Source organism: Lutzomyia longipalpis, chromosome 1 (genome assembly GCF_024334085.1).
Source record: "Lutzomyia longipalpis isolate SR_M1_2022 chromosome 1, ASM2433408v1".
NCBI classification, from domain to species: domain Eukaryota; kingdom Metazoa; phylum Arthropoda; class Insecta; order Diptera; family Psychodidae; genus Lutzomyia; species Lutzomyia longipalpis.
Window position 1 is genome coordinate 1,759,349 of NC_074707.1, and position 12,786 is coordinate 1,772,134.

The 12,786-nt window shown below is 34.9% G+C and overlaps 1 protein-coding gene across 5 annotated transcripts in view; it reads left to right on the forward strand.

The window, feature by feature from the left end:
• The window catches only part of LOC129786400 (1-phosphatidylinositol 4,5-bisphosphate phosphodiesterase epsilon-1-like), a 114,249-nt gene extending 104,536 nt beyond the window's left edge, over positions 1-9,713 (forward strand). For all 5 annotated transcript variants that reach the window (XM_055821386.1, XM_055821385.1, XM_055821387.1 and 2 more), the window contains exon 17: positions 646-9,713. In XM_055821386.1, the coding sequence (XP_055677361.1) occupies positions 646-2,999 (2,354 nt within the window). In that variant the 3' untranslated portion in view covers positions 3,000-9,713. The remainder of the gene's footprint in view (positions 1-645) is intronic.
• The last annotated feature ends 3,073 nt before the right edge of the window (positions 9,714-12,786 follow it).

Sequence of the window (12,786 nt, forward strand, 5' to 3'; positions counted from 1 at the left end):
TTTGTTTTCAGGAGACAAAAGGTGATTGTCCTGAATTATTTTAAAATGGCCGCCATCTTTTTTTCCAAAATGGCGTTTTTCAGCTTTCATAATATTTAGTACTATTTAGTAGTTTTTTTTTGCACCCGATCAATTAATAATCCATTGAAATACAGTCTTTGAGTCACAGGTGGTGAAGAACCTGGCGGCCATCTTGAAGAATGTCAAAAAAATGCTCAAAATCAATTTTCTGTGATATTTTCGCTTTGAGGGCAGCTAGAGAGCTGAAATTTGGATATGTTGCACTGAATATCATTCTCCATAAGATGATAGACCAGCGGCCATTTTGATTTTTTTTTAATTTCTCAATATCTTCACTGCCAGAGCACCTAGAAAGCTCAAATTTGTATATGTTGCTCAAGTTAACATTTCCTATCGATTAGTGCTTTTGCTCCTCAATCTCTATCGATTTAGGTTTTAAAAAATAAAGAAATATTCGTCTTTGAATATTTTTTTGATTTCTTTGGCGGATCATCTGAATAATTTGAATATTTTTTATACAGATAAACACCCCTTGTTGCCAACTTCCTGATTTGCACAGCACACAAATTCTTATGCTTTTGCCCACTCTTACAGATCTTTTTTTTTTTTATTCTTTTTCCGCAGAGAAAACCCTCCATAGTATTTTTGGGTCGACAGATGAGAAATCCTCACGCTACAGTTTGTCATCATTTTCAAATGTAACGCCAACACGTCGGATTGATATTGACGATAAGCAGCCAAAGAAGCGAAGCAGCCAAATAGCACGAGAACTCTCGGACCTTGTGATATATGTGCAGGCAATTAAATTCCGCGGCCTCAACCCCATCAGTCCGCACAATTCGGTACGTCTGCAGCAGCCACCGAGTACGGCGAGTTCTAGTGCCTCCCTCGTAACAGTGGGAAGTATTCTCAAGAGTGGCAGCGGCGGTGGGGGCGGTGGTGGTGGTGGTGGGGGGAATTCGGGGCCACCATCGAGTTCTGTGGATTCCACATCAGCAGGGTCGGAAACTGAGTCTCAGCACACAACATCATCCAGCCACAGGAAGTTGATGCACCCGAATGTGAATCATCCGTGCTATCAGTGTTCATCCATCAATGAGGCCAGCACGAAGAAACTCTGCCGGAAGCATCCACTGGCCGTGATTGCACACACTCAGACGCAACTTATGCGGACCTACCCAGCGGGTCTCCGTATTGATTCGTCCAACTTCAATCCCACCTTCTTCTGGGCCTTTGGCATCCAAATGGTGGCACTCAACTACCAAACAGACGACCCACCGATGCACATAAATACAGCCATGTTCGAGGAGAACGGCAGCTGTGGCTTTGTGTGCAAACCCGATGTTCTCTGGGATCCCACGCATCTCATGTACAGGCGCTTTAGTCCGTTGGAGAAGGAATTCGATGGGTTGCATTCGTCGCAAATTGTTATAAATGTCGTCTCGGGGCAGTATGTGTGTCAGAATAATCTTCTCTGCAGCACATACGTTGAGGTGGAGATGATTGGGATCCCCGTGGATTGTAGCAAGAAGAAGACGAAGACAATTAAGAAGAATGCGCTGAATCCCATTTGGAATGATACCTTCTTCTACAAGGTGATGTTTCACGATCTCGCCTTCCTGCGCTTCAGTGTGTTTGATTCGGATTCCAATCATTTGGTGTCGCAGCGTGTTATCCCACTCAAGTGTCTTAGACCTGGCTATAGGCATGTTAGGCTGCGCTCACCGACCAATCAACCACTCAGTATGGCCTCGTTGTTTGTCTATTCGCGCGTCGAGGAGGAATCTCTGGAGCGCACGTCGGACGAAGCTGCGGAATTCATGAGTGGCACGCATGACGACGGTGCTCTCACACACAGCCACGGTGAGGGTGGTGCGAGGGTGGAGGCATCACCATTTGTAGGTGCGAACATACCCTTGAAGCGTCGCATGTTCTTCCTCATGGTGTACGGCGTTGTGACGGATGAGCCGTACACGATACTCAAAATCACGCAAGAGAGCACCACGCAGGAGGTGATCATGCAAGCGCTGCAGAAGGCGAGCAAGTCACCACTAAATGTCAATGACTACATTCTCGTTGAGGAAGTTCGGCGTGGGTGGGAGAAGAAGGACCGGGATTTACCTTCGACACAGCGTGTGTTGGATATGTTTGAGAAGCCCCTGCAGGCGCAGGGTGTGTGGAGGGGGGAGGGACGATTCATTCTCAAGCGCATTGGTGATGATCCCAGCAGTAGGGCATGGCTGACGTCGATACGGAGTGTCAGTGAGAGACGCTCAATTTGCGAGAGTGGTGATGGCCCATCATCGTGGGATGATGCTGACAACTTCCTCGTTTGCATCTACAACGTCTCCCCCGATATACCGTATGCCATCCTCAAGGTACCCATTGGATCCACAGCGCAGGATGTTCTAGCACAGGCACTCATCAAGGCGAGACGCCTGGAGAATCCGAGCAATTTTGTCCTGGTTGAGGAACTCGAGTACGGCGGTGGGGGCAGTTCAATGGTAACCAACACCCAGCAACGCTCCCTGCATGACGATGAGAATGTCTACTTAACCCAAGCAAATTGGAAGACAATCGGACGATTTATTCTTCAGGAGAAAAGTGTCGCGACGCCGTCAATGCGACGACATCGTCTGGCCATCGATAAGATTAGTCGGGGGTTCAGCATAAGCAGAGCAGCGGTGTTGAGTAGCAACAAATCCCCCATTCAGGTGGCCCTCAGTGATCCAACAACATCACGATCGCGCTCCAAAGTCGACGAAGCGGGACACTCGCAAATGGGACGCGGGATTTTCCGGGCAAAGGGGAATTCCGAGAAGGAGACGCCCACATGCAGTCCCAGACCGCGGCAGAGGGAGGTCCATTCAGAGGGGGAAACCCTCAGTGATGATGACATCAAGGAGAGCGACTTGATGTCAACGGTGTCACGGCTGAAGAAGATGTCCATCAGGAAATTGAAAGCCTGGAAAACCTGAGTGTTGCACTATGCATCCTCGTAGATCGAGGATACACACTAAACGCTCTACAACCCCCCGCGCAGTCACAGCACTCGAAATCAATGGTTTTCCACCGAGTTTTCCTCAAAATATATAAATAAATAGAATTTAAAACAATTTCAAGCAACTTGTAGTTTGTACATTTTTTGAATAAACTTTTCTTCCCGGAATGGTTTGATGTGCTTCCCGGAAAGTGCCATAAGTGGCTGGAGGTTGTGTAGTCATCCTGCTCATTGCGTCAGGAAGTTTCTAAGGGATCTTAGGCATATCCTTTTCAACACTCTGCTGATCCTTGATTTCATCTTTGGGTCCAAATCTTTCCATTTAGGAAGTTCCCCTTGCAATTGCGTGAATGGTTTTTATAGACTCAAATTTTGACCCCTAAATGGCATCAAGGATCAGCCGGATGTTGAAAAGGAAGTTCCTAAGATCCCTAAGAAATTTCCTGTTACAATGGGCAGGATGACTACACAACCCCCAGGCACTTATTGCGCTTTCCGGGAAGCACATCAAACCATTCCGGGAAGAAAAGTTTCTTTAAAAAAATGTTAAAACTGCAAGTTGCTACAATTTCAAATTTCTCATTGATAAATTCATTCTTCTTTTTTTTTTAAATAATAAATTAGTCAATTTTGCTAAGGACTAAAGGCAAGAAATTAAGGGACTCTTGTGCAAAATGAAAAAAAGAAATTCAAACTTGTATGGAAATTGTGGAAAACTCATGGAAGCACACTAAAACAAGAAGAAAAAAACATTATCACACTGTTCATTACAATGTACTTAATAATGTTATTTACTTTTATTAATTAATTATGGAATTGACGAATTTACCACTACAAAGAAAAAAATTCAAATGTAAAAAAAAAAGTATTTTGAAAAGAAAAGTGTAAAAAAACTATATCAAAAAAAAAGAAAAGAAATCAAGCGTTAATGCAGAATTTTCAATTGAAAATTTGATGTAGATATAAAATGAAATCTCTGAAGAAAATTCTTTGTGTGATCTTGAAATATTCAAGCAACGTCTTTTAATTTTTCAATTTAGGTTGAAATCTTTAAAACTACAAAGAATTCTAAGGATGTTTTGAATTTTCTTTTAATTCTCTGAACTTAAGCCGATTAAGCAGGTTTGTGGATTTACTTAAATTATAATCCGTTCTTGAAAGGAACTAAAGTGAAGCTTAATCACAAGTAAAACTTCTTTAATTATTTCTCTGATTAAAGTTTCTCAATATTCTTCAACTGAAATTTATTTTTTTTTAAATATCTTTCAAATCAATTAATTTTCGTATTAACCCTTTGACGTACCATGAGAGTTTTTTATTCAATAAATTTTTTAAGAGATGTTTGAGCTAATTTTGAAACTAAAAATATTATTGTTTTCTTCTTAAGGCATTGGGTGAAATTCACGAATCAGACATTCTTAAGATTTCATAAGTTTTCTTAATAAAATCTTTAGATTTCTTAACTTTTTTTTAAAGAGAATCTTAAGATTTCTTAAGTCAGGTTGATTTTGTAGGATTTTACTAAATGTATATACTTATTTTCCGATAATTTTTACGAGTTTCGAGGTTTGAAGACGATAAAGTCTTAAGATTTACTTAAGCTTTTAGCTGTGTTTCTTTCAGACACAGCTTTTGTGTACCGAGCAAAATCGAAAGTCGTCAGATCGGGCTCAAACTTGGGATGAGCACGAATTAGGGTCCCCACATTCCAAAAAACGTATGCGCCAAAAAAATTTTTTTCCGGCCGTCCGTCCGTCCGTCCGTCCGTCCGGCCGTAGTACAACGCTAAATTGCGAGAGAACGGTGATAGATAGAGACTTGCGGTAAACGGCAAAGTTTAAATATCGACCTGAAGAAATCCGATTATGAAGTCAAATCCACCCCCCCACCCCTCCGTCCGCCATTTTGGATAACCTCAAAATTTTGTTTTCGCTATATCTCAGCCCCTATTATAGCTAGAGGTCTGAAATTTTGATATGTTGTAGGGGTCATCAAGAGCTTTCCAACGATACCTCATTTTCGAAAATCGGTCAAGCCGTTTAGTCAATATGGCCGCCACTATTTTTCATCGAAAATCGACCATAACTCGAAAACGGCTTGACCGATTTTGATCAACCCGGGTTCAAATGAAAGATCTCAACAAACCCTACAACTCTCTAGAACATCCAAAGTTTCAAAAGTGACCGCTAGGGGGCCAAAAATCAAAAACAAAATTTTCGATTAGTTTTCGATGAATATCTCGAAAACGACGACATAAATTTTTTTCATTTTTTCATATGTTGTAGCTGACCATATTATCTAGCTTCATGCCAAAAATGAAGAAAATCTATGGATCCGTTCTCGAGATATAGCCTTCCAAAGTTGGCATGTCATATCTCGGGTTCTACAAGTCCGATCTTGATCAACTCAAGCGCAAATGAAAGGTTTCGAGAAACCCTACAAATGTCTAGAACATTGCAACTTCGAAAAATGACCGCAAGAGGCGCTAAAATCGAAAACAAAGTTTTCGAAAATTTCGAACTCGAATTTTTCGAAAATGGCGACATAAATTTTTTTCAATTTTCGATATGTTATAGCTGACTTCGAGACCTTTAAAACAAAAAAAAATTTATGAAAATCTATGGATCCGTTCTCGAGATATAGCCTTCTAAAGATTTCTTAGGGTATGACTTTTCAACTTTTCCCGACTTTGCGCGTATTTAAATTAATTTGCGTTCTAGTTTGCTCTCACAAAATTGGTACACTGAAAGAAACACAGCTCCCGTAAGCTTGGTCAGCTTACCAGTACATTTTATTATTCGTTTAGAGAACACTTAAGGATTTTCCAGGAAGGAATTTGGGGAAAATCAGTCAGAAAATATTTTTTTCATGTTTTCCCATAACTTTGGAAAAATTCTTGCAATTTTTGTAAGCACAATTTTCTATTTCTTAAGTTTAAAAAAATCTTGATTGTCTTCAGACATCTAAATTCGTAAAAATCATCGAAAAATATACATTCAGTCTAATTTAGACTTACTTAAGAAACCTTAAGGTTCGCTTAAAAAATTTCTCAAAAAAACTTAAGATATCGCGTTTAATTTGAAAATTCCGCTTCTGAAAACAAATTTTTAATAAAATTATTTGAAATTTTAACGTTTCCCCCGCTCTCCCTAAATAAAAGATTTATGTATTCTATTAAAGAATCTTTATGATAAATTACATTTTTTTTTATTTTCTTCAAATCCAAAAATTTGCATAGAATATTTCGAGATCGCTTCTCCCAAAAAAAAATTTTAAAAAATCATTCAAAAATAAAAAATTATTAATTAAATTTCTACCTATAAACTACAAAAAAAAAAGAAAGAAAATTGTAACTCTATAAGAAAAAAAACACTGTTTAACGCCTACAACTTCCACTTTAAGAAGTATCTCATCGCAATTCAAATAGCTTTAACTAATCATATCGTTACAAATCTAAAAGAAAAATTAAAAAAAAAACTTCATCATGCATCACTGAAATGACATATTTTCTACGTTTTATTTTTCAACTAACCAATGAAAAATACTACGTCTTGTAGTAGCTTTTAAGCCTCACTTGAAAATGAAAATTTGAGAGTTATGAAAATTTTGAAGAAAAAAAAATGTAAACATATTGAATAAATTGGACCAACAAGAATAACTTATTATGTAAAAAAAAATCAACTTAGAATGAAGGACATTTCGTCGATATTAAAAAAAAAACAAAGTGTTATATACTTACATAATATAGTGCAAGAATGCAAAAAAATATATATAAAAACGAGTTAAAAGTACGAGTATTAAAATATCAATGTTAAATTGGCAACAAATGGAAAGGTTCAGCATTAAATAAAATATATATCATGTTAGGAGACATTTTAAAACTATATACATATATCATTTTTCTAAACAATTAAATAAAACAATCAAACAAATAACATATTTTTTTGTTTAAAAATTCAAATTAAATCTTTGAGAAATTATTTATCAAAAATATATTCATTTAATTATGCAAAGTTTCCCTTTCATTTAATAGAAAATCCTTTAAATTAATTTGTTAATTTATGAAAATTGTTAAGTTTATGTATTGTTCGTTGTCTTTGCAAAAAGTACTTATATTCTTCACAATTTATGCTAAAGCAACATGAATTTATTCCTTTTTATTTCTCTTCAAAACAATTCTAAGACTATAGAGAAAAAAAATTAACATTTCTTAGAATTAAAAATGAATAAATAAGTAGATAAAACATTTTTCAAAAAAAGCTCATCTATCCAAAAAAAATGACTAAAACACAATAAAAAACACATCAAAATGGCTTTTAAAAAGAAACTCATTAGGAAAAAAAAAACAAATAAAACTTTTAACACAAATTGCTATCAAAGTATTTTTAAAGAAAAAAATTCTACGACAGCTATTGGATTTCTATTTGATAAAAAGAAAGATGATGAAAGTAATAGAGAAACAAAATAGAGGGTTCAGAGATTCATTCCAATTTAGTGAATATAAAATTAAAAAAAAAAAGAGTTACAGTTAATAGTAAAAAAAAAAGGTGGAAAATTTAAACGCTGTGTTAATAGTGATGGTAAAAAAAATGAAGAATATAAAGAATAAATTCATGAAATTTACCAAAAGATAGAACAGAGATATTAATGATACATGTTATAAAGAAAAAAAGAAATTTTAATCGAGAAAATAAAGGAAAATCTATGGAAGAAGAAATAATTATGTAAACTATAAATAAATGAAATGAGAAATAGTTATATTACCTACTATAAAAATTATGTAATTAACAGAATGTTTTTCTAATATCACTGTGTCAAGAAAAGAAATTTCTTAAATGAAAAAAAATCTTAACTATATATTAAAAGGTTTATATATTTTGTTAGATTTGTCTTTTAGTATATATAAAATATGAAATATGAAAGAAAAAATGAAATATTGTAATAAAAAAATGATGAGATTAATGTTATTATACAACTTAACTACTTATTATGTAAAGATTTCTATTAAATTAATTTTTTAATTTAATGAAAAAATAAACATGAGAAATAAATGTTATATTATGAAGTAATTACATAATTTCTTAAGGCGATTCCAAAATTAACCGATGCCCAATATTTGAATAAAAAGAAATTATATTAGTGTGTAATTTGATTTCTTTTGTAAATTTTATTATTATTCTTAAAATAGAAGTTTTTCGGGGGAATTGAATTGGAACAAAAAAAAGGTAAAATATGAGAACAAAAAAAACTTTAGAAATTACAAAATTTTGTGTTATATGCAAAGTTAGTGAAGGAGCTAAAGATGATAAGAAAAAATTATAGAGCATGATGATAAAAAAAAATCAACTGGTCGCCTTAAAAAATTTAATTGTTGTGATTTTGTGAGTCAAATGTGTGTGGAAATGTAGAAAATGATGTTGTGTGGTTCAGAAGTAGTTGGAAAATCTTCTCTTACACACATTTTTCACACCTTTTCCCATTCAAGTCTCTGATTGTCTTCCTTCTACACACTCAAAGATAAAAGCTGCAATTTACCACACATAGGGTAAGATTCACCAGTCAGACATACATTCCTTAACAAAGACTTAGTTTTCTTGAGATTTTTAAAGTTTTCGTAAGATTCGTTAAGTTTTCTCAAGAATGTCTTAAGTTTTCATAAGATTTCTTAAGATTCCTTAAGAAAAAACTTAAAATTTCTTAAGAAAAAATTAATAGTAAATCAAATCGAGCAAAAGGATTTCTATGAATTTCGATACCTGAAGACGGTCAGAGAAAGTCATGAAAAAATGCATTTTGCTCGATTTACTTAAGGAAATCTTCAGTTTCACTTAAAAAAAAAATTAAAATATTAAATGTTTCTCATGAAATGTTAAGTTTTTCCTAAAGGAATCTTAAGAAATCATATAAAAATTTAAGACATTCTTAAGAAAACTTGGAGAATCTAACGAAAACTGTAATAATTTTAAGAAAACTTAATTCTTTGTTAAGGAATCTTAAGTCTGTCTGACTAGTGATTTTCACCCAAAAAAATTCACATTCTTCTGTATTATTCTATTCTACCTCAAGTTGGATAATATTCTTACGACTTTACAACCCAGAATGGCAACAAAATTGATTTGAGTTGTGATTTAAAAGGTAAAAATTTGCGTTATTTTCTACTTTTCCTTCGCACCGTCTTTGACTCTCTTGATTTCCGACACTTTCCACCACCAATACTTACCCTTCTTCACTCATTGAAGTGTATGAGAATGGTAAAAAAATAAATAAATCTCGATGCTGCACATCGCAGAAGAAGTGTCCTCTGTGAGTGCTATTTTTCTTGTACTTCAAATTAGATTATATTTTTTATTGAAAAAAAAAAACTACAATGCCAGTGTGAAAAGATTTGAATCTATAAAACAAATAATGTGCAACACATCAAGAGATTTTCTTAAAAGCAAAAATTCATTAAAATGAGATTTTTGCAGAACTTTGCTAATTGTGTAAAATCATTTTTAGAGAACAAAGTTAAAGAGGATAAGGAACACACAATACACACGAGATAAATGCAAAAAAAGTACCATTAAATTGTTCGAGTAAAAATGAAATGTGTATCATCTTTTAACTTAATAATGAAAAAAAAAGGAAAAAGTGAACAAAGAAAAATATAAAATATTTTACAGTAAAAATAATAAAAACTGATACAATGCAATATTCTTGTTTGAACGTATGTTGGCGTGGGTGGATTGAGAGTTTTCGCGGGAAAGTCTGCTGAAGGGTAAGTAATTTCAGATTTCGTGATACATTGATAAAATTCTAGAATTGGGAAAACGCAATTTCTTGTGATAAAGAATTAACCCTTTCGCGCCCGGCAGTTTCTCTCATTGATTACCTCTGATTTTCTTGATTTCCGATTCATCGGATTCTTTTCAGTTTCTTGATTCTTATGAATCCTCTAAATTTTATAATAGAGTTTATTTAATTTCTTGAATTCTCTTTTTTTTTAAATTACTTTTTGATTTTTTTAATTTTTCTGCAGGGAAATCATCAATCATGATGTCATACCTTTTATTAATCTAATAAAATTACCAAAATTTCTTGATACTACCTACTTATTTTTCTGATTCCTGTAATCCTCTAGACCTCCTTGATTAAATTCTTTTGATTTTCTTGATATCCATTATTAATAGATTCTTCTATTTCTATGCATGATTCTCTTGATTCTCAATTCTTTAACATTATTTCTTTGATGTCCTTTGAATTCAGTTTCAATTATAAAATATAATAGATTTTTGTAGAAAAGCTCTATTACGACAATCTAATTAGAATTTGTCAAATAATTAGTATTTTATGCCGATTTCTTTAGAATTTTTATAAGGTCTCTAATAGACCCCCATTGATGCTTCATATTTGCTGTGAAAATTTCAATGCCTTAATTTTGTTAACCCTTACATGACACATGTAGCTTCTTCATGGCATCCTTGATCAGGACCCTCTTTGTTGAAAGAAAAATTCAATGAGATTAATTTTTTTTAATTAAATTTATATTCTGTAATACTTACTGTCATTATGGATACCGGACGCCTGGATATTGTTTATATAATCTCAAGAATCAGAGGAATAGGCCTTTATCTCTACGGTGCCAGACAAGCTTCGTGATTCCGGAAAACATTTGATCCGCCAACTCCTTGCATTTCCGGGAACAAGCGCGAAATTTCGTGAGATCTTCCCAGGTTAGATATGGCGCAACGTGATCCACCAGAATATCAGCTACAGGCAGATCAAAAAAAAGACTCCTCGAGTAAGATGCGTCGTTATCCATTTCTTTGATTTTTTTTTTAAATGATTTCCTCGATTTCTTTAAACTTGAACAAAAACTCAAAGAATTTTCCAAGAAAACACCCTCTAAAGAACAATGCACAATTCAAGCAATCTTTTTTAATCATCCAGGCGATTGCGGATCGTCCTCATCCTGAGGACGACATCCCTTTTCTCCTCTGTCACCTCTTGGAAAAGACTTTCCAACGTCTCGCGATCCATTTTTTTTTTTCTTGATAATTTTCTCTGCACTTATGCACTTCAGTTACTTGTTTTTTTTTTTTTTTAAGAATGAGAGAAAGAAAAGTTTATCCATCTCAATTTTCTCCAAACTTGGGGCCTTATTTAGCGACCAAGAAACCCTTGAAATTCGCTTGAAATCTTTAAATTTCAGTACAAAATTAAAAGATTTCAAGGGTTTCTTGGTCGCTGAATTAGGCCCTTGGTTTATACTTTTATACCACACTTGGAAAATCGGCAATTAACAATAATTACATTGAATTTTTCTTTCAGCAAAGAGGGTCCTGATCAAGGATGCCTGGTAGAAGCTACATGTGTCATGTAAGGGTTAACAAAATCTCAATTTTATAATATTTATTCTCTTCAATCTCTTCAACTAAATTCATTTTTGCAACTTTGCTTTATTACCGGAAGCTAAAAATAAAATAGAATAAAGCTAAACAATTCCTTATTCTCATATTGACAGAAAAAGTAAGATATTCTATTTCTGGATCTATAAAGATCTAATAAGATTTAATTAAATATCAATTTCCCGTGAAAATATTAGGAGCATTAGAAGAGAATAAATACGTTGGTGGTAACCATCCATATTTTACCGACCTTTTGCACGGTGTGGTGTAATGTAAAAGTTTGGGAATAACTTTTGAAGCATAATCAATTAGCAAATTATTTTTATGATAACCGCCTGTTCCATGTTTCAATGATGATATCCACGTAAACAGAAAAGTTAATCCAGATATGCGCGTGATTGGATCATAAATGTCTCTCATAGGTCCCACTCTCTTCTCCCCCATTACGCCCTTCTTCCAAATTTCCCTGACGTTTTTCATTGACTTTTTTGTACGGGATTGCGAAGGCTTTTCCTATATGTTTTATCACCCACCAACTACAATAGCATTGCCATGCCTCCCATGAGATAGTGTTGCGTATGTTGGAGGCGATGTTACTAATGAAATAATTCTGCAAAAGCCCAAGTTCGGTTGTCCTTTTTGCTCCTTTCATTGAATAAAACATATTGCACGCAGGGATGATGTGTGAATGTGTTGCAAATGAGCCCTTCTAGCATGGGACACATTCGGATTAATCGTACTACCTACATATATTTATGTACAAATCATATGTAATAAAATTTTGCATAATTATGTGGGATTTTCTTGCCACAGACCCTGGCGTCAGGGGCGAATGAAATCCGCCTACAAGATGCAAAATTTATTCAAATGTCTCCCCTCAATTATTTCTGCGTTTCTCCTTAGCTTGGCTTTGATCATTTCTTCTCCATCCTCTTGCGAAGATTTGCATTTTTATTGGCCACACAGCCACCACCGCAACAGATAGCTACGACGATGTGCATCCTCAATGAGTTGGAAGCCCTCAATGGCGTTTTCAAGTCAAATAGTCGTCTCCAGCAAAACAAGCATGATGTGATTTAGGGAGGAGGCTTAACCACCATGAGGAGAATACTCCAGGAGCACGTCATAGAAAGATTGGTGTGGGTCATCCGCTTATCATTCGTTACCAATTACAACGAGCATTGCCTATCGATGGGGCCAACCCCCCCACACACGTACGCAACTTGCCGCAAAACTTTTGATGTTGCTGGCAGAGAAAGCTCCACCACGGCATTAAGCGTTGTGTGTGGTGATGGGAGTTCACGAAGAAGAGGATGAGACGGTGTGCCAAAGAGTATATATCTGGCGTGAATCTTCCGCAACACATTCAGTCTACCA